Here is a 22,837-nt window from a genome sequence, read left to right on the forward strand (position 1 = left end):
TATAATACTCGTAGTCACAAGTTGATAAACTGTATTAATAAAATTCCAAAAATGTCCACAACGCGCATAATATGCAGCAATATATAAAATATCCAAAGTGTAATACCCATTATGACGTTTGACAAAAATATAAATTTCCGTCGACATCCGCGGTCTGTCCATTGACGTTATTATTCAAAAGAACTTACTCGCGTACCTAATAAACAGATCGTTATTATCCTCGTGTAAAAACAAAGCATTTATCTCTCGTTCTCACTCGAATCCTTCAATAAGTTGAACGAAGTTCCGCGTTAAAGAACGCGCACAAGCACGGACTCTGTGGAACAAAGGTAGTAATGCGGAATGGGCTGTTGTTCGTTACAAAGTCGGTTCTCCACGCGATGTCTCTTTTCTGTTGCTCTAGTATTCATTCGGTTGTTCCCTCCTTCTGTGTTTTTTTAAGCCACGCTTTCAGCCCTCGTCCAGCTCGCGTTGGCCGTTTCGTTGTATCTTTTTTTTCTTTTTTTCTTTTTTTTTTTCATACTCTTTCTCGGCCGATTCAACGACCGACGTTTTCGCATGAATCTCAAAGCAACGTGCTCACCGTCGATGAAATTTTTCCCCTAAAATAGGAATGATAAAGGTGCCCGTAACAAAATTTCACGTTCGATGGATGGATCGATCGACATCCGGTGATTTTGCGACACACGATGCGAGGCAACGATCTTGTTCTCGACGCTTTCGTTGTTTTCAGGGATACGAGAGAATTTTGTTTGTAAAAATTGTATCCTAAAGCACGGAGAGTACGTGACAGTAGTAATTTTTTTCCAAGCGATGTACACATTTTTTCAGAGACTCCTAGGTCAGTTCTACTTTTCTTAAATAGTTTGCTATACTTGTTCGCTTTATCCTTCTGTGACGAACGTGTGCAATCACTTTGACGTTTCGTTACTTGATATTTTTGGAAATTTTGGCAAATCTCGCGCCTCGAGTTTCGTTGGATCCTTAATCGTTAAAAAGATTCAATTTATCGACTAATTTCAGTAAGAACGTCTCGGTTTGTGTACCACAGTCACGAACGTCAATCGTCTTATTGATTAAATGATTCTACTCGTATGAAATTCTGAAGCTCGGATTCGCCTGAATTAAAAACGATAATAATACGAAGTAAGAATAATACACGATACATATAATTCATCAGTTCATAAAAATTCGCAAGAAGCAGCAGCCAACGATACAAAGATCGCAGCATCTCGCATGCGGCAATTTCACCACAGGGCATTGTAACGTTTCTTTTTAGCTAGATCCACCGCAACGTAATCAGTTTCACACTTTCGTACAAAAAAAGAAAGAAAAAAAAGACGACAGAGTGAGAGAGGAAGTGGAATTGTAGAAGCTTAATACACGTAGAGATACGAGAGAAAATAGGGGGACGAAGATAGAACTAATTATTAACAGTCCTGCGGGAGTTGGATGAAACAAAATGAGACAGAGCCGAGGTCATCCGTGGCAAAGGAAAGAAAAGAACATAAAAAAAGAGCGGCAAGTGCAATAATGACGAAAGCTGGATTAAAAGGGGAGAGAATTAATTAATTACGAAGCTCACGTAGCCGGGTGATGGACCGGTAAAGAAGCAACGGCCTCGGGATTAACGTTGAAACTCGAAAATCAGAAAGAGGAAAGGAGTTTTCAAAGGTAGGCGACCGCTTGTCTCTTCTCTGATATTGCAATTTTACGAGCTGTAGCTCTTCCCAGCTGAAAGGGAAATTTAACTGAACGAGGTCTAAAAAGAATACAAGCTAATTACTGGCATTTCGAACTCAAAGTTTGCCAATGTACCTTTCCCTTTGTAAATAGTCCGCTGTATCATCGTAGTCGTTTCGATTGAAGTTTCGTGAGCGAAATACATTACGAAAGTATTCGAATACTAGCACAAACATTGTACGAATATGTTACGCGTGTTATTTTGTTAATTTTATTAGCGTTTTAATGAGAAAACGGACTTGTCACGTTTGTCTCGCGTGATGTTCGATTTACTCAGTCGCGGTTGTCCAGGATAATTGCGAATTTTATGATTTCATGGTTTTATGAATTCGTTAACACGTCGTTGACGGTATAGTATAAAAAATAAACGTTATCCTAGTTCTCGCATATTTCTGGAAAATACGTCAAATTAAATGGAACGAGGAACGCCGATTCACGCGATTTCATTTCCGCTTACTGTACACTATCCACGCCATCGTTCGCGATCGGAGCAAAACTGAACGATAGAATTTAGTTATATTATATGGCCGTGTCGTTCGATTCTAGAATTTTAGAAAATTCCTAAGAGAAGGTAGCAGTGGCTCGCGTTGGAAAAAAGATGAAGCAATTAGAGGAAACACTGCTTAATGGACTTTAATAAGGGGTACTCGTCATACTCTGGTAGACTTTTTGTTTCTCCTTTGTGCCGGTGCTTCAAACCCTCCTTCTTTTTCTCATTTTCCTCATTTTCCTCCCACCAACGTCTCCCGCGAGAGACGAGATAAATTTACGATGTACATGCTTGTCTTACGAATTGCTTAAAACCTTCGGTCTTACGATTCTCGTTCTTCGTTGAAGATATATTTACAATAACGATAATAAAAATAATATATAAGACGTTGTATAATGTTTCTTTAGAAAGTTTCGAGTGCTGTCATGGCATACTGTACGTTATAGACCGTCGTGGGAAATTACACAGCCCATACGAGTTTCGTTTCGATATTGTTCCGTAACAGAACCATCAAACTATATATTTTCGTATCTGAAGGGATTAAATTATTTCGTGCCAATTCTTTGAAAGTTATTCGCAAGGGAGTTCTGCTAATCATGATATGTGCGTATGGTGGAAACAAACAATTTTCTGCAATATGCTGCTTCAGGTAAATTTGCACGTATATTATACTTTACATCGTAGCGTTGTTAAACGTTTCGGTAGCGTGGCACGCAGCCAAAATACTCGCGAGATCTATGTGTAACAAACCTAGTACCTATCTGTTACAAAGTTTTGATCGTAAAATTTATTTTGCCTGTAAGACAATACGAATGATACACGATCTCGAAAATAAACGTAGCTCGCTGTTGTAATATATTTACATATTCGCGATTCGAACTTTCATCAAGAGGAAAGCTTGTAGAAAATTTGTAATTCGCCACGACCCTCTTATCGGAGGTATAAAACCGAACAACTTCGTTTTTTTTTATAAATTTCTCAAGGTAAATCCAACCTAGCCCCAAGGTAAATTTAAAAAGAACAGTGTTTTTAATACCCATCGCTTCCCTGTACTTTTCCATTTATGGGGCTGATCCATATTACATGTGAGTAATAATTTGCAATTTAACTTTTATAATACGCTATCGATATCGAAAAGTAACGTTGTTGAGAAAATTTCGCTGTCTGTTTTCCATAAAATGGACACACCATTACAGTAATATTTTTGACTTTTCATAGTCAACGGTATAGGTCTCTGTAATACTAGAGTCTTTTCTTTATCACCCTATATATTTCAGCGAATACTTGTGCATTACCCTCTAATGCTCTTCAAAGTACGAGGCATCGACGTTAAACAGGTGTATACTCATAGCGTATGCTCACGGGAGTACACTTTTCCAGGAAGCTCGAACGATCGAGGATCCTTTTCCGTTATCCTCGTCGACTTTTCCTCTTACTTCTCTGTTTTTCTTTTTTTGTTTTCTTATTTCTCCCTTTTTTTAACTGTGTTTTTAGTTCGTGGCTTCTTTCCTTCTTTCGCATATCGAGTTGTGTGAGTGCAATCATTTGCATTCCTCTGTGCTTTGGACGACCAGAAACCCTCAACCACTGTCAACAGACTGCAACAACCTCTTCTATCTTTCGCTCGTTCTTTTTTTTCCCTCTCTTCCTCATTACATTTCGTTTTCCTTCCACTTTATTGCTTGTTTTTCGCTGCTCTGCTTACATTCTTCCCTCTTTTATTTCTTTCCCCTTTACGACAGTCCACTGTTCTACGTTACACTCTCTCGTGTTTCATCGTTGCGTTACGAATTTTTCTTCCATTCTGTGTACTCTTTTAAGACTATCATGGATGGAATTTCGCTCCGTACGAATTCTCCTTCGATATTGCAGATGTATACGTATATATTGAAATCTGATATTCGATATGCGCTATTCTTTCGTCTCAAGGTATCTTGATAAATCACATTGGCCACTTTTCACAAGGGAAAATTTTGTCAAGACTTATTGTCAAGTAATTTCTTGTTATCGGAATCGTCTTGCTATTTGATCCCCAGCTTACGCGCGGGTTTTTCCATTCTGTTCGTAATTTGAAAAATATAGGCCGTCGTAGCATTAAAATAATCGTTTGCCAGTAGCCAATAAATTCTTTCCATCTTCGAATATACCGTATTAAAATATTTCTTGCTAGTCGTAAAGTGACATCGAAGCGAGAGATCGAATCGTCCAGTATCGAATAGTAACGAAACGTTTAATTTCGCTCGTGTAACTTTATCGATGTTTGAAGTTCGAAAAGACTGTGAGCGAAGATCACATCTTTCAAAAATTAAACTTTTTATTCGTTTATTTCTCCTACAGTCTATTACATTCTTTTACAGTTCTACACATACGTGCTATTCCAATTTTCATTCCGTTCGTTTTTACGTTGTTTCCTTCTTTTCTTTCTTTCTTTGTAACACTCGTTCTTCGTCCGCGTTGTCCTTTTTTCACGCTTCTCCTTCGCCCATTTTTAAACCTTTAAACGTCTTAAAGAGAGAAGGCTCGGTCGTTGTTCCAGTCTTCAGCGTTCCAAGACTTTTCCACTCGCCCGACCAAGGCACGATTTCCATTCTTAGGTATGTTCTCGCGAATTTCTCTGTTCCATTAGCACAAAGGAACGCGCCAGACGCGCGTCCTCGAACATTGGAATTAGAGGACTTTGTCTGGTTCAGGGACACGGTTATAATCAAAGAAGCTTAATTGAAAGCGGACGATTTACAGCTGTCGCGAAGATGCAACCGAAAATTGACGCACAATTTGAGATAATAATGAAACGGTGTTAACGAGTTAATGCACGCGTATTCCCTCGAGCAGCCAGGTTAATTATTCCATTGATCAATGTTTCCTCGATGATAATAGAGTTACGTAGAATAGATACATAAGTACTCTACGCGTGATATGACGCTACGTATAATATCGCAATGTCGGATTAAAAATAAAATATTACGTAACACCATGTTAGATCTTAATAGATTAATGAACGAAACTCTCACAGAGCAGGTCGATCAACTTTCTATTTTTTATATTTTTTGATTTTATTACCTAGACACGCGATTAGTCTTTTCGGGACAGATTACTTATTTCCAGTAAGTTTACTTAACGAGCCGGAATAGGTAAATGATCTTGAAGAGCAAGATGAATTTTGGAAAAAAAGAAAGAAAAGATATATGTATATCATCACTTTTCTCTGTTTCTTCGTTCGTAGAGCTAATCATCGAGACCTCTGGTTTAAATAAAGATTTATACGTTTATTTCGTCAAGAATCCTTAGAATGATGTGAAATTATACAAATCTGGGAAGCAAAATCTCTAGCTGTCTTGCTCTCTTGTTCCACCGTGAAACGATTAAGAAGAAGTTCGTAGAAGTTTCAACCGCTTTGAATCTCGTGTAACGTCGAAGCTCGAAAAGTGGAAAGTCTCTAAGCTATGAAACGAAAATACAATAATATGTAATATGTGAAATTATAGAAATCTAAAAAGCAAAATCTCTAGCTGTCTTGCTGCCTTGTTCCACCGTGAAACGATTAAAAAGAAGTTCGTAGAAATTTCAATCGCATTGAATTTGGTGTAACGTCGAAGCTGAAAAAGTGGAAACTCTGCGAGCTATGAAACGAAAATACAATAATTCATTAACGCGAAGGGAAAAGTTTGCCTAGGTTGCACGGCTGCGAGACCACGCAGGGGCAATTTGTTGAAGACGCGACTCTCATTGTTGTTGAGCCGCCAGGGAAATGTTGTACATAGCCAGGCGCCGTTATATTTCTCTCGTTTACAGAAACAATATGCCTAAACGGCGTCTGCACACCGGCGTCGACGTGATATTACAAACCCTGATTTATATCGTTCATTCACGCTTGCAGCCGCTATGTCGTCGTAACGTTGCACGCACCACCACCAACGTCGTGTCGTATTCTCTCCTCTTTTAGCCGCTTACATTCACTCGGCAAGCCGGCAGTTCGGATCATTATGACGTAATAAACGTCCTTAGCACGCGGCATGTCACTCGTATCTCTCGCCAGTGCACGACCACGCCAACATCTCTTGATTTTAAAGTACTACACGATGACAGAGTGCTTTAACTTTTGTATTTCTATTTTTAACAGTTTCCCCTTTCTTCGTTCGATCGTTTTCTTAGGTACGAGTTTCTACGGGGAGTCAAATTAATTCTTTTCTTCTTTTGCCAATTTTTCAATTTCCTTGGACGAGTACAGGATTGGCGTTGCATTAAAAAAAAAAAAAAAAAAGATAATTACTTGCTTCCGTGGGTTTATTCGGTACAAGTAGATGGCACAAACGACAGGAGGCTCAAAGGTAAGCTTGAAAAGTAACTTAAAAAGCTCACGCAACATCGTTAGTTTAAACGAAGAAATTTGAAACCGTCGTAATGGAAGTAAACTAATCTCACCATTGACATAGAATGTTTTTTTCACAACCATTGAAATAATACGCGAAAGTCGCGTGACATTATTGAAAGAAAAAGACACGAACGAAATAACGAAGCAATACCCCATGTAAATATTTGGAATTTCTTTTGGTAGCTGGAATATTAAAAACCAGTGAATTTTACGAATAAAAGTTGCAATTTCTCGTTATAGAAACAAGAATCGAGTAGAAAGATTTACTAATCGAGCAACGTGCACACGAAAGCTGCATCAGTAGCATCCTAAAACTCGTATGTTGTGTGGTACCGCCGTAGAAAATCCAACGAACGAGCCTTCGATCTAATATAAAACTTTTATTCTAAGTTACGACCTCTGTTAGATAGATTTATTATAAAAGATATTGGATCTATAGCTATCGTTTCCATCCTCTCTTCCTTTTCATATTCAATCTTCTTTCACCCTTGCCACAATATCTCCTGAAAACCGATAACATATCTGACTTTACAGTCGAATAAACTTATATTATAGACAGAAATGGAGATTTTAATTTCGATAAAGCTGGCGAAGCACGCAATAAACACTCGAGCAGTAAGGTGCGCGCGTGTTTATTTTGAATTAGACGTAGGGACAAGTCGAGTAGCGACCGATGTATTCTAATATTTCTGCGCAATATCGCCGATATATTATATATACAACGTTATGGACCGGGACACAATGTGTATAATGCAATGGCAGATCACGAGAGATCTGTATCCGCAATATCCCTTTATGGAAAGATTCCCTTCTCTGTCGAGAACCAGAAATACACTTACGCGTCTTTGGGTTGGAAAACGGACAACGACGTATTGCCTGAAAGCACGTCCAAGGGATGTCCAGTTTGATAAGCAACGTCCATAATGGCTATTATCGAGATATGTATAATTTTGTATGTTAGACTAGATTGGTCGCGTAATAGTGACACGCGTATGTAAATATGAACGTGTGGAAGTACGCGTGTGCGCGGCGTCTCGAAAAACAGATGAACGTAACTGTTCCGTTGGCAGTGTGGTATGGAAGATGATGAGACAAAGAGAGTGTTGAGACGCGTGCAAATGTATATCGACGAAGATCCTGGAAATCGTTTATCAAATAAATCTAAAACTATTTTAGAATGAATTCTAAGTGTAACCTTAGCGTTCCTTTACTTTTATTTCGTCGATTAAGATCCACGATTCTCAACGGCTATTACTGAAAGGAACGTTATACCACGGTACGATATATGTTTCAACTTAATTTTCCTATACGTCGCGATTCTAGATTCGCGGTACAGGCGAAGCGGAAGAGAGATTCTATGGCTGGATATAAAACGAAAATCGGGAATAATAAAATTTGATTGGCATTTTCACGCTAGTAAGAGGCGAACGAATTTATTACTCGATAAGATAGTTAAATGACAAAATGATGAATTAATCTTCGTGAATTTATGCTTGCAGCTGGGTTTCTTCACGTATTACACGGTGGCGATGGGAGAGGTGAATCCTTCGGGGCCTGTACCGATCGACAGCGTTTTCATTTACAGACCGGACAAACGTCTCGAGCTCTGGAGATTCGCGTTCTATATGTTCCTTCATGCTGGGTAAGTTAAATCAAAATTTCCAAAAAAACGAAACAACTCGTTTTCCCTTTCGTGTAAAAGCGCATCCGTTGGTCGCAAAAATATTAAGAAATAAAGCGTATCTTTAAGGAAATGACGATTACAACGTGTCATATTTTTGCAATTCTTTGTCATATTCTAGGAAACATATATGTTGTTTATTTGAAAGGGAAACACAGAACTTTGCTTCTTTTCCGATAAATCGGAACATACCGTTGTTTTTTCTTCCTTCTCTGTCTTTTATTTTTTTCTTTTTTTCTTTCGAAGTAAAATTTTTGTTTGAAACAAAAATTGACCTTTACCCGGAACAAACACTTTTTTTTTAACGATCTGTTCGACCTACTACTTTGAAAGTCACGCTAGTTACAACGACGAAAATTCCACGAATATCATACTGATATCGTTGATACTACGTTACACTGGGTCTTATCGAACATTTTTTAATAAAAACGAGTCGATATGTTAGCGAAATACGTGTTATCGTTCGTCAATCTTAATTCCTTTGACGTTAATCGGGATCCTTTGTAATATCGACTAAACGGCAGTATGTTAGCGACGTTGTTTGCCGAACAACGAAATAAAATGATAAAATTATTGGCGTTGTAATATACCGTCGAGTTTCATTAGTGTCGGGCTTCGTCGTGACGATACTATTTTTAATATTAGGTAGATATTCGTTACGTTCGACCGTAGAATGAAATTTCACGACGATTATTGGAAAATGCGGAAATTGAAATTCACGACGCATTTGTCAAAAATGTCCGGGTAAATTTGTGTATCAGGAGGATCGTTTAAATCGCCGGCTATGTTTCTTTGACGTATGAAACCTTTGTGCTGAGTTAACTCGTTATTTATTTGCTAGTTATGTCGCGTTCAAAATGCAGCTTTTAGTATCGCGCTATTTTCGTACGGATAAACTCGTCATATTTCCGTCTTCATTTTTCTGATAAAGTGAAAATATAAAAATAGCGAAGATAAAAAAGGTATGCTATTTGTTTAAAAATAAAGTATTAGATATAGAATGTATTAATTGCTGTATTAATTAATTCGTTCAACGTGAAGTGAAAACGAATATGAAATAAAATCATCTTGTATTATCGAAGAATAATGAAAGAAGGATAACGAAAGATTATGTTTCTCGATCTTAAATGACTAACGTTTTACTCGCATTTTTTAACGAATTTATTAGGTTGCCCAAATGTTTCTTTCGTTTCAAAATAAATCCCAACTGCATTTTATTCTGTTACTATAAAATAAATTATACGTAATTCAATAAAATAATATAAAACGAGAAATGTTACGCATCTACTATTTCCTTGTGAAAAGAAAGAAACTTTCGGGACAACCTAATATTTACGATCCTATAGTTCTGATAAACCAAACAATAACTAACAGGTAACGAAGTATTTTTTATCATACTACGTTTCCATTTTGTTCCAAAATAGTAAAGCTATTGATTCTAACATCTGTCTAGTACGTGACTAAAATAAAATTGATTTATTGGAAAACCTTCACGCGTGTATAAGACTACTTTTGCAAAAGTTTCACATCACTCAACATGACAACGGAATTATACTCTTTTCCTATCGCGAGTAACTAAATAATTTTCTATTCAATTTCCCAAACAAAATCCATACTAACTATTTCTACTCTCTTAACGTAATTTCCATAAACCAAGTAACATCGTGTATTGTCGACCGTTCGCGGAGAGACGCGATCTCAAGGAAGCGCGTCAACGGGAATCGTAAATTCCCGTTACGATATTACAATCGACGCCACGAAACTGATCGATCCTTTATTTCGTTTAAGATAATAGAGGTAGTTGAATTAATTATAACGCCGAGGTAACAGATTATAATGTACTCTTTGTTCCAACAACGATTGTAGACAAGATGCTTTTTTCTTTTTTTTTTTTTTAATTTGGTAGACTATTTACAATCAATTCTCATTGAGAATTATAAGTAAATTCTTTTGGCGTGGTACTGTAACTTGGATTATAATAGTTTATATGTTTGATTCTAGTTGAATCTAATGCTTCGATCTAAAGGGTATTGTCTTTTTAGTCTGCGGATCTGATCCGTCGTGTCAAGTAGTTGAGTAATTAATGGGATGCTTACGCTCGTTTCGTATATATATGTGTTAATTAGATGAGTTATCGAAAGTAGATACGGTTAATGAAGATATATTGACTGAGATAAAGTAGTGAATCAGTGCAGAGATGCTGACTGATCTGTAGTCGTAGATGCAGTAAAGTTCGGTTGTCACACGCTCAAGAAGACCACACACTCAGAAACAGTAATAGGATAGGCTAGACATCCTGTATACCACAGTCATCGAAACAATACCCAAATAGTAACGGAATAGGCGCCTTTGAGATACACCAGACGACAACCCCTCCAGAGGGACTAAAACCTCAGTATAAAAACCCTCCAAAATAGGCGCTCGCCCAGTCTGTTAAAACATTTTGAATCAGTCTCTTGTAACACTTTGAATTTGCATAATAAATTCTATTATCATATACAAAGTTCAATTTCTTCACCTTATTCGTGAAACGTTCGAACTGCGACGCGAGAAGATCACCGGCGATCTATCAGTTTCGTGATTTGTCGCAGAGGAAAACTCTTGCTGAGTGTTGATCGCCCCACCATCGATCGCTTACGGATGAAAATCCTGGGAAACATGGGAAAACCCACGTTCCTCCGCCTTTTACCTGTTGAAGCAATAACCATAAGGAACATTTTGATTCGAAGGTGTTTTATACCTTACTTATGATTATTACGGTCCAATTAATTATGTTGACGCAGCGAGTGGCCGCCACGACCGTGGGATGGATTCCGGGCTACGCAGAGTCACCGGACGAAATAAATCGAACGATAAAATAACAACGTTTTGTTACGAAACCGATCGTCCAATTAAATCGGCAACAATGCATAATCTGGCGTAATTATAACCGTATTATCATATTCTACGATAATATTCGGACGACAAATTTGACACACACACAAAGAAAAAAAGAAAAAAAGGGAGAGGGTGGACAGTTTGAAATTCAGATGGCGCGCAGAAGGAAAGTGTCACGCGTGACAAATTGGACATTTTGCTGGCCACTTTTCTCGATTGGCCGCCCTTCGCCGTGAATACGCCCGATGCAATTCTCGCGTTAATCCTTGACGCTAATTTCCATCCCCTTCCCACTGGCGACAGCGAATCACGTTGCAATCTCCTCCGGTCGACACGAATCGAATTCAACAATCGTCCCACGAGTCAAATGGAATTACGTAAATGTTCCGGCACGCGGCTGCTGCCACCATCGAAAATACGCTTTTCTCCACTTTTTTTCTCGCTATCTTTTCAGCAGAACATCGCTCAGCTGTTTACTCGCCCCTATCTTCCTTTTCTACCTCCTTGCTTCCTATCTTTTTCACGGTTCAAGCGAACACCTTTTGCAAACGTGTCCGAGCTTCCTATGTTGAGTATATTTACACCGATACAATGAAGGATCGTAATTGGGATAGAAAATTAGGGATGAAAATTAGGTGAAATTAAGGATGATGGATGTTGCGTTAACAATTGAATACATGAACATCACTGGAGAAAATGCCGAGCACGTTGTTGATTTTCAACTGATTTTAACATTCGTGTTTCAACATTCAAGGTTAATTAATCAGTCAATCTTAAGAAAATCGTCGAAGATGCCGAGCATGTAGCCATTAGGGCAAGCAATATTTCGAAAATTTTGAAGAGAATGGAAAAACACATTGTTGAAAGGTAGAAAGAAAGGCAATGTTGGTAACGTGGATCGATCGACAGTGCATTGAATTTTAAAATATGCTTTTCTGTTAAAAAAGAAAAAAGAAAACAAAAAGTATGAAGTCATGTTCTGTTCTGTCTTTTTCCGCCCTAGCAAAAATTGTACGGTGAAGGGGATTGTATTTTATTAATGGCAGCATAAAGAAGTGTTGAAAGACACGCACATAAGCGTCTCGACGCTTATATAATATTCTACCCTTCTTCACCCTTCACCCTTCTCTGGCCAACCCTTACGAGGCTAACACAGAAACGTCAATGATCGACAAAATTTATTCGACTAAATTATAAATTTACAACGCAACTTCGTACGGACACGCGCGCCACGTACTGGACGCTGTAAAATAAGAGGGGAAACGCGAAACAGAAACTCATAGCGTTTTAGATCGATTAAAGCTAAAAGTGTATACTGTACGACGTCGATTATTTTAAGGATGAAAATTATTTGAATACCCATTGTTACGTACAGTGTTTCGGTATATTGTTTTACGAAGAGAAATTTGATGTGCTTTTCAGATAATTTATAACAAAGGGATGTTAAATCCGTTTTCAATGTACGAAATAATATTCGTTTTATCAGTCATTTCCTTGACAATAATTCATTCGTTTCGAAAGTAGCTTTCAACCAACTCTCTTTGAATGTTTATCAGACGTATCGTGCGCGATAATCAATACTTTGAGGGAATTAATGATACGGGTTTCGGTTTTTCATAATATTTCTCTTTCGATGTTTTACGCGGATATTGAAAATGTATGTTATAATAGCGTTGCTACGCCATTTGTTGCATGATAAAAGCACGAAATTAGATAAAATATAGAATCGCATAAAGCAAAATCGAGTCACCAGTATCGATATATAAACCTTTTCAAACAACTTTGTGCTATGATAGATTCAAAAACTATATATCACGAGTGAAATAATCCTGAAACCTGCAATTGTATAATTCCCCGCTTGCAATTCTCAACATGCAAATGCATCGTAAAATAATTTCGAAACGATCTTCCAGCCAACTCGTAGACAAAGCGAATCATTTACATATACTGGTCTAATATTTTTCTCCTGCTAATCTTTCAAAGAATATCGGAAATATATTTCAAGTTACTTTCTCGAAGAAACTCGCGGACTAACATTTTAATTCTCCCTCGCCTACGAACCTTTAAATACTACCTGTTATTTTATGAAAGGTGTAAACGTCGCCCCCTATGATTCACATATACACTTTGCCGCGTAATAACCCTTAAATATGCATAAGTTGAATGCAGGTTCACAGGCACAGTTACGCGAAACGCGCGTCCACCAGTCACTTGTACCATAATACGCAATACTCGTCCAAATGAATTTTTAAGCTCATCTGCGTTAGAAATATAACTTTGCAGGTCCCATTCTCGATTCCTGTTCGTCGCGCTCCTTCCAAAACGATAGCATTTTTTTCCCGTGTTCGCTTTTTCTCCACGACGATAGTTCTTTCTTGGGAGTGTAACGCACGCGAGAAACGTCTGAACGATAGAACGAGAGGACTGGCGGCGAAGTTTTCAACAGCGAAGCTCTCTAAATTATTCATGGAAACGGCAGATAAGGCGACCATTTTCCCTACGTGCGTATGGAAACAGCGATAAGAGTGACCCGACGTTTTCCCATAGAACCCGCGTGCTTTTCTCGCTCCCTTTTCTTCCTTTCTCTTTGTTGCTTCTCTCAGCCGCCATCGGTCTTCTCAAAAACCGCCTCACTCGTTGCCGAGAATATTGCGATATCCCAGTTATTAATGCGCGAAAATATATCTCTCCACCCCGATGAACCTCCTCCACGATCCATCTTCGTACCTGAACCCGGCAACTTTCAGCGGATCATCGCGAATATGGATTGTTCGCGAAATATGATGAGTTCGTGTTGCCAGTCTGACTGCTTGTGGTGTGCCATTTCAACGATTGAATATGACATTTGCTCTTTGAAATAGTTCAGTTTCCTTAGATGCTAGTATATAAAATAACAGCGAACGATTACCAAGAGATTGGTGGTATTTCTAAGAATTATCACGTAGTCGACATCCGTACCTTTCGTCGATCTTCGTCTTCCATTGATAATTCAGGAGCACGCAACAAATATGAAAATTGATCGATTTTTATAGAAACGTTCATCGTGCTTCTACAACTTCGTTATTCGAAAGAGCGTGGATGTTTTGTAGCGATATAATTATTGGGTTGGTAACTAAGTGATTGCGGATTGTGTCATTACCACCTAATGACGAAAGCCGCAATCGCTTAATTGCCAACTCAATATATATAGACAGATCCAGGACAGTTGCGTGATACGATGAAAATTGCGCGAAGAATGGTTGAAACTATTAAACAGAGATTAAACGTGTTTTGACGACGAGCCTGTCGTTTTTATTTCTTGTCATAAATAAACTATCACGATTCCAATAACGTCAATAATGGCGATCATTTTTGCAAAATCAAGCAACTGCTCTCCGTTGAGAAAGTTAAAAAGAGAAAAGAGATCACGGGATTACCCTCACCGGGTGGATGGAAAAAAGCCGAGCAAGGAAACCGTCGATCAACTTAACGGAAGAAAAGGGAACACGGTGTATTTATCAAAGTTCCAACAAGCTGCAATTGTAGGCACGTTTGAGAAAGCGTAAAATCATACTGGGTGAAGTAGGAATACGTATCGCGTTGGTCGAAAGTTCAGATAGAACACACGGACGAGAAGTTTTGAATAGAAACGAGCGTGGAAGTTTCGAAACGATTCTAACTCGCGATAATATCCGGAAAATAAAATGAAGTGCAATTAAGAAGCAGAAGGTGCATATGCGCGCGCGCGCGTGTGTGTCTGTGTGTGTGTGTGAGTACGCGAGATCGACCAGAACTGTAACGAAGAAAACCTTGTAATTTCTTTACGATTCAACTTCCGCGATAGCTCTCGACCAACTATTGTACCAATTGCACGAAACATTCATGAACTTTGATAAGAAATTTTTGATACCAAAGAAGATTTCGATAACGAACGAACTGCTGTTCGTATGTCCGCGCTTTACTTGATTCATATTAACGATACATAAATATTGTTAGATCGTATGAACAACTAATGACAAACTAATGGTCGAGATTAATATCTGCTATCTTTTTTTGGAATTGGCACAACCCACTCGGCCAAACCAAACGCGTTAATTTCGCTTCTTTCGAATGTAATAAAAAAAGTTAACAAACTTCGATGAGAAAATTTGTACGATAAATAATAAGAGATTGTTTTTAAATTTCGAGGTATCGATAAAAAGTGGAAAGTGTTTGCAGGAGATTAGAAGAAAGAAATTTCCTTAAGATGTAAATGTCCATCCGTTACGTGTAATTCGATGGTAAGGTAAAAAGATAGCGTGGTAAATTATCTAACGTTGCCTTATCTCTATCCCATGCTCGATTCTTCTCTTCTCGACGTGTTATCAAACGCTTCTCGTTATTAATGCGAAAAGCGTCCAGCGATTTTCAAGACGTTTTTTATTACTGCCAACGATTTTATAGCGGTCTACGTCTCTGGAATATCTAATATACGTAATACTCCATTGAAGGATATTTTACGCACACGATCGGTTCTACGTTAAAGAAATGTGCTTTATTTCTGTTCTCTGTACGTTTCTTCTTATATTTATGTATACTAAAAATATTTTTGGTGTTACACCGACAAAATATTTTACTTAAACGACAGGATATCTTATGATTCAATATTTCAGCGATATTGGATAAAATAACGCGTTACCATGTCCATATATCTTTGCATTCATCGAAAAACTAATACTTTGAAATTTTATCGTTTTAATTCTATTGTTCTCCTTCGATCTATATAACGCGAAATGGGTATTGTATATTTATTAAAATACACATAGTTCTGAAATGCTTGGAAATACCGAAACATCTCGACGTAACTCTATTTTTGCATATTCCATTCTTTTTACGAACAAAAAGGATATCTGAAAAACTATCGCAGAAAATATCGCAAGTTTGAAGAACACAACTCCGAACAGTGTATCTGTATTTTTTAACTACATGCACGTGTAACACACACAGGTACAAGAAAAAATTGATTATTTTAAAGGACAAAGGGTATGAAACGATCGCGAGTGGAAAAGACGAAGCTCTGTTCGCCAAAAACGAACCTGCTCGCACATATTACGGAAGTAATCTCATCCATCCGCTGGAAAGTTTCAGTCTAAAGCAAGTTTCCGTGGAATGGTAAAATCTTGAAACTTCCGCGACCTCCAACTCGAACAATGTCTTTTAAACTGTCGTCGAAATACGTTGAACATTTGGAGCAACGAAAGGAAACGTCCCAAACGGCAAGGAATCGAAAACCCCTGATTTCAGAGGCGTCTTGCCGCCGAACACCGAGTTTAACCTGCTTGTTATCAATGTGAAAGGTGTCTCCTGTCTTTCAGAGGCGTATCTCTCAGGTACTTTCGCGACCTGTGACGTACAGATACAAGGGGACGAGCCGTGAGAAACGTTGAAGCCGAGAAAAATCGAGACAATCGTGGTAATTGCAGGAAGTGAACACGGCACACCGTTGGAACAGACAATGGTATCGCGGAGTTCGCGAAAATACGAGAGAACAAGTATCGTCGAAAGGATGTTTCCGTGCCACCTTTCGCGAATAGAAACCTTTCCGTGATCCTTACCTAAGTAATACCTGAAGGTTCTTCAACGTTCTGTAAATCTATTCGCGGATAATAGAATCGAGACAGGCTGATACATAAAATATCATTCTGATTCGGTCAATGATATAAAAATGTTCTTCGTATAACGTTTATCGTCTCTTATGCTGCGCTTTAACGCGATTTCGATAATTCAGTTCGAATCTCTTTCCGAACATTTCTTAATTCTCTGTAACATCGTGTAATATCTAATTGCTAATAATAATAGTAATAATAATAATAATAATAATAAAAGTGCGTAATTATAATTCACTCCAGTATCAACATTTTCTAAATCGTATCCTCCTCGTCTCGGTATCGGTGTCGTTCTCGTTTAACCAAACGATTTGTTTACACCGACCAAAATGTAGAAACGTACAAAATATACAAATAACGCGAAACGTTCGAACAGGACAAAATGAGAAGACTGAGATATAAGTTCTCAGAGGTGTAGGTATACGTGTTCGTTCTACCCTTCGTTGATATTCCTCTTATAAAAATGCAACCGCCAGTTGAAAACCAAGGCAGACGCCGAGAAATGAATAAATTCCTTCGGAAAAATTCATTTCGGGGAAGAAGCGTCTGCCGGTTGGAGGAGATGCAGGACGCACCCTCCTGTTCTCGATGATCATCGCGGGACTTTTGCGAGGATGAAATTGAAAGAAGACAGTATGGAGCAGCAGAGGATAACATCGACTCGATTTAAATAACGACGTCCATCTTGCTGGTCCGTCGAATCGTCCGCGTGGATCCTTCGTTCACCGACAACCCAATGGCGAGACATTATGCATGCCCGACGAGCAAAACCATTATGCGAAACTCGTTTAATGTCGTCTAAATGCAGAAAAGAAGGCCTCGTCCTTAATACCTTCGACCCTGTCGTTGTTCCTTGCGTCGAGACGCGTCACGTGGAAGCGGAAACTTTTGCTTCGCCCTTCCGACGTACGGAATTATCATACGGGGATTTTGAAGGAACAGGTTGTGGATTAAAGGAACCGGTGCTACGGGTAATTAACATTAGGCTACGTCTACCGCGTAGACTTCCTCGTCGTGGATTTCTTTGCTATCTTTTAAGTCAAGATTTTATTAAGACGCGATTTAATACGCAAAACTGTGTCGCTTTTTAACAATGCGCAGCTTTGGTTTTCCTCGAGGAATTTACTCGAAACCAATGTACTTTCACTGGTCCATGTATGTATTGTATAATCTGAAGATGTTATAAATCGAATCTCTTCGCTAGACTATGGGAGTTTGTGCATTTATATATAAATTAAACGTATAAAGTATACAAAGAATATACAAAAATGCTTTAACATTATAAGATTTGCTATATTAGAAGCATAGAAAGTCGATTATAACGTTTTTCAAGAAACAAATCCTTAGCTTTCAATCGTATTCACGAAAACTCGTTGCTTCTGAAACGAAGTAGAAATCGTCGGTAAAACTTCTAGTTTCATAGGACGATTTTTCAATCAGTAATTTTTCAACGTCAAATCATCGTCGTCGTAATACGGTATTTCAAGGAGAAATTATCCAATTCCAAGGAAGCTTAGAAACTTTATTCACGAAACGTAGAAGTTTCCAAGGTACAGAAGCTTTCCAATTCGTAATTGTCAGCGGTTGAACATCGAGTGGTCGTCAGAGCCATCGGTCGAACATCAGATTAGACGATAAAGCGATAGAATCGAAACGAAGATTGTTTGGAGCGGAAAGTTGGCGATAACAGGCCGTGGAAAAGTAGGCGAGCTGCATCGGCTCGTTATTAGAAATCGTTGAACGCTGAGACATCGGCGTGGACAAACTCGGCCACGATTCAACGATAAGTAAGAAGTTTTCGATGCGTAATTAACTACCAGCAAGTAGTTAGACCGACTGACGACATCGCGACTCTGGAACGTACCAGTCAACTTGCTGAAACTCCACCTTCCGCCTTTATCCCGCTGCTCAGCGGCGAGCTCGCATTCAAATCGGTTTCTCTCGATAATCCTTTTAATCGTTCCGACCATCTCCTTTTGTCGCTCGCCTTTTATACCGATTTCGGGTCGATTCGATCGTTCGAGCAATCGTCCCGTGTGAAGCAAATGCAAGAAGAAGGGTTTGAAGATATCGAAGCTTAACCGTGGCGAATTATAAGCTAGAAAAGAATTTTAATATACGATAAGGAAGAAACATTTTCAATAATTTCTTATTCTTTGTTAAAATCAAAAAAGAAATAGACACGTTGTTTTATTCTATCGGCTCAAAACGATGCTCGAAGAATGGAAATGGCGATGATTAAAGATCGTATCTGATTAAAACCATGGAATGCCACAGAGGATGTAAATCGTAGATGAGGAAATTATGATATTCGATGTCGCAGACAAAGAAATCTGTACTTTGTAAGAAAAAGCGTAGATTAAGTATCGTTTCTACTTCCAGAAATCCGCAAGAGAATATCGAAGCGTACACTATGAAATTTGCATAAAGAGAGGATTAATGTATCTCCTTCTGTCTACAGAGTCCAGGGAATTAAAAGAAGGAAGTAAAATACACGATATTACGTATTCCTCGAGAAATTCTAATCGTAAGAAGAAACTTGAAGATTTGCCGCGCGATCCAAGCGGTCGGGACGAATGAACAGTCACTTATAAGTTACTTTTCTAATTAATCACTGTGTTTCTGTAATTACTGTTGTTCCGAGTGCTGGGTAGTCGCGCAGAGGAAGACACAATTTCCTTAATGGTATACAGCGAGTGTTCGCTTTATCGTGGACAATTTAGACCACGATACCTTGATTACCAGCAACCACGTCGACGACTAGTCGAGAAGAGAAAATGCAAGAGAAAATGCAAGACGATTTATCCGCTGAATATTAGCAAATAGTCGTTCTAGGGGAAATCCAAGGATTTGCGATAATTTGTAGTCGCGAAATCGATGGATCGATGCGAGCAAGCAGAAATTGAAAGATTACCGAAATCTGATTATTCCGATATTGCGAAGAAGATGCAACGTTCTATGGGTACGGTGCTTAATGTACGAACAAATTTTAAAGGAACTTGTCGAAAGATAAAACGCGACTTGAAGCAAAGTTTTCTTCGACTACCAAAACGACCGACAATTCGCTATGAGAGTAAAGTAAAGTAAAGCTTTTACGAACGAGAAGCAAGAATACGCGAACGTATGAAAAAAGAGAAACTTTTGATTACGTAAAAGAAAATCAGACTACGGTTTGCTTGAAAATACGAGAACATCGCGGAAACTGATCGCAGCTGATCGTAAGAGTAACTAGATATTCGTATGCAATTTGATCGATTTTGTTAGTCGCTATACGTACGTACATATCTTTAAACGGTTGTTCCCGAGGGAATTATAAACTTCACAGTTGCTTTCGTTCTCGTGCTCTCGTTCATATTCCTGGAAAATCACGGCGATCGACTAGTACGTAAAATCCGTGCGTTTCAGCGTTAATAGCGTTTTAGCATTTAAACGACGATATTATTCGAGTCACGACACACGAAACGTTTCTAGACAGAAGAGGGAAGAATTCAGAGGAAGTTGAACGAGCGCAGAAGGGGGTAGCGGTTTCAGTTAATTGGATAGCAATTAGACGAATTCTCCGTCATTGTCTTAGTGGACGAATTACACCGGATTGTCGGCTCTCGGTTCAGCTGAAGGATGATCCTGCCTGATCGAAATTTCTATCTCGCGAATACGAATGACGGATGGCGGTCTTTCCTTCCATCGCAAAGCGAGGGTATCTATCCTCTTGTCTTATCGTTTCTACCCTCCTTCTATCCGAGCTGTCCTAGACAGCGAACAGCCTTCCAACTTCCTTTTTGCATGCTCCATTTCGTGGATTGCGTACTTTCGACGAATTGATGCCTACGTATCCTTCCGCTCACCCCTCTCTCCCTCTCTCTCTTTCTCTCTCTCTCGCTCTCTCTCTCTGCATTTGAGGAATTGTTCCATGCAGCTGGAAACGTCACACTTTTACCACGAACGTTCTTCAAATCGTCTTGAAACGTGGAAAAGTCAAGGTGTTAAAGGATGATGAAAAAGTAGGTCGTTTTCTTGATGTCTTATTCTGCTTTGCTATTTTGTTTGGTGGAATTACGTTTGGAATTTCGTGCGGCTTTTAGGTTCGCGAAAATATTAGCCGTATACAGAAATATCTGTGTATTTATGTTGTGTAAATGGCGTTTCGTTTATTTGTTATTATTCCATCGCGTGATATTCGAGAATAGATCCATAAACGTTGCGATGATTTCTGATTAAATTTGTTCAATGTTTCCAAATTTTTAATAAACAGTAATACTTATGAAACGTTTGCAGGAAGACCAGGTTTAAGGTACGATCAGACCAAACGACCAACAGAGCATTCGCTCGTGCTCGTTAAACGTAAACGCTTATCGTGCAATGTGTTGGTAAATTCATTTGTAACTGGACTGCAGATTGTTATGCATTTGTAAGAAATTTAGATAGATGCAAAATTACAAGAAACGTACATAAAATATCCAAATCCAAAGTATAGCGCTTCGCATAATACTGAAGCAGAGAAAACAACTTTCCATCGAGGTTTTAATTTTACAAATATATTCTCGAAAATATAAATTTGCATAAAAATCCGCGATCTATTCGCGACCATCGAACACGTACTTTTGTAGCAATTTAGAGCATTCGGATGTTCGATTCTCCGTTCGGCGAACAATTGCCAAACGGCGAAAGAACGCTCGTTTACGCTTTAATTCGAAGTAAAGTGGGGTAAGAACGAGCATCCGCTCGGTTGGTCTAAACGCATCTTAACTACGACGAGAGAAACTGGAGAACAGAGTTCAGCTGGCTGATCCGTAAGTCGAGTCGGCCGACTAAAACGTGAGCCTATTAAGCGCGCTGTTTGCATCCTCGACGAGTCTGAAGCATCGTCGTCGCGCGTCTAGTTTCGCAACGCGGTCGACGCGCCGAAGAATGCGATCGAGACGCTCTCGAACAAGTTCACGGGCGCCGTTTTCTCGTCTCGCTTCGGAACGTGTGCCACGCAAATCGAGCCAGACAGCCTGTGATTAGGTCACCGCGAAACCGCCTGCTGGAATTCCAACGGTTCTTCGCGAACGCACTCGGCAAATAGGAAAGAAGCAAAGCCGAGCCGACAGGCTTTTAACGGAAAAACGGTCTGCTTGAAATACTAAAGCGTTGCCAGGAGAAAGTAGAGTCGTTCCAAGTTTCAGCAAAGAACGTATATAGACGGAACATGCCGTGGTAAGAAGGCAAACGTTTCATACCGTCGTAAAATCGACGAAATGTTTGACTGAAACTTCCCTACTTTCGCATTTAACGTATTAGTTCGCTTTTGCGCTGTTTCGGACGACAACCCCCAAGCTTCCCAGCGAAAGGTCTCATAAAACGATGGATCGAGTCGATCGCGGTGGAGGTTTCGGTCGTCATTTTTCAAATATTACAGCTATGGTCGCTACGAAGAGCATTGGCGCGCTATTGTATCTATTACAGCATCTACGTACTAATTAATTAGGTCCAAGTACGTATAGCAAATTTCGTGTGAATCGGTAGAGCATATTCGTAGGAATATAGGAGTCTGATATTTTAAAAATGAAACGTAGAATCTGATAAGAAAACGTTTGCTTGTAAAATTACGTGACGATACTTTGCGTAGTCGCTGTAGGTTTGGATCGACGATCGAGACATCGATAGGAAACTCTAATATTTCATAGTCCGAGTTGTCCAAATCGCTGTTAACGTTACTGATTTTTATAAAACGATGAGAAACACCTCGGAAGAAGCAGGACAGATACGACAATACGCTGTTGAGAATGCAACAAATATCAACTAGTATAACGCTTATTAGGAATTATCTGTAATGGTGATTGTCAGAACGACGCGTTTACGAAATTCTAACGTTTCACAGCGCGATGAAGAAATTTGTAGAAATTCTACTGCTCTTTCAACTTGCTATTGTATAAATCTAAATAAACCAAAGAAAATCACACGAATAATTCACAGAGCGTAACAAACCGAGCTTGTACTTCGTGCAGGCACGTTATGATTTTCTTTTTACGAGCAATAGTTTCCTTTCGTTATCGTCGACACAACGA

General features: G+C 38.9%; 1 protein-coding gene across 3 annotated transcripts in view; it reads left to right on the top strand.

Annotated features, from left to right (window-relative positions):
- Nucleotides 1-22,837, top strand: part of LOC126917646 (protein rhomboid) — a 488,728-nt gene that overhangs the window by 442,160 nt on the left and 23,731 nt on the right. For all 3 annotated transcript variants that reach the window (XM_050724756.1, XM_050724755.1, XM_050724757.1), the window contains one exon: nucleotides 8,105-8,247. In XM_050724756.1, the coding sequence (XP_050580713.1) occupies nucleotides 8,105-8,247 (143 nt within the window). The remainder of the gene's footprint in view (nucleotides 1-8,104; nucleotides 8,248-22,837) is intronic.

The sequence above is a fragment of the Bombus affinis genome, chromosome 6, assembly GCF_024516045.1.
Source record: "Bombus affinis isolate iyBomAffi1 chromosome 6, iyBomAffi1.2, whole genome shotgun sequence".
Classification (NCBI taxonomy): Eukaryota; Metazoa; Arthropoda; class Insecta; order Hymenoptera; family Apidae; genus Bombus; species Bombus affinis.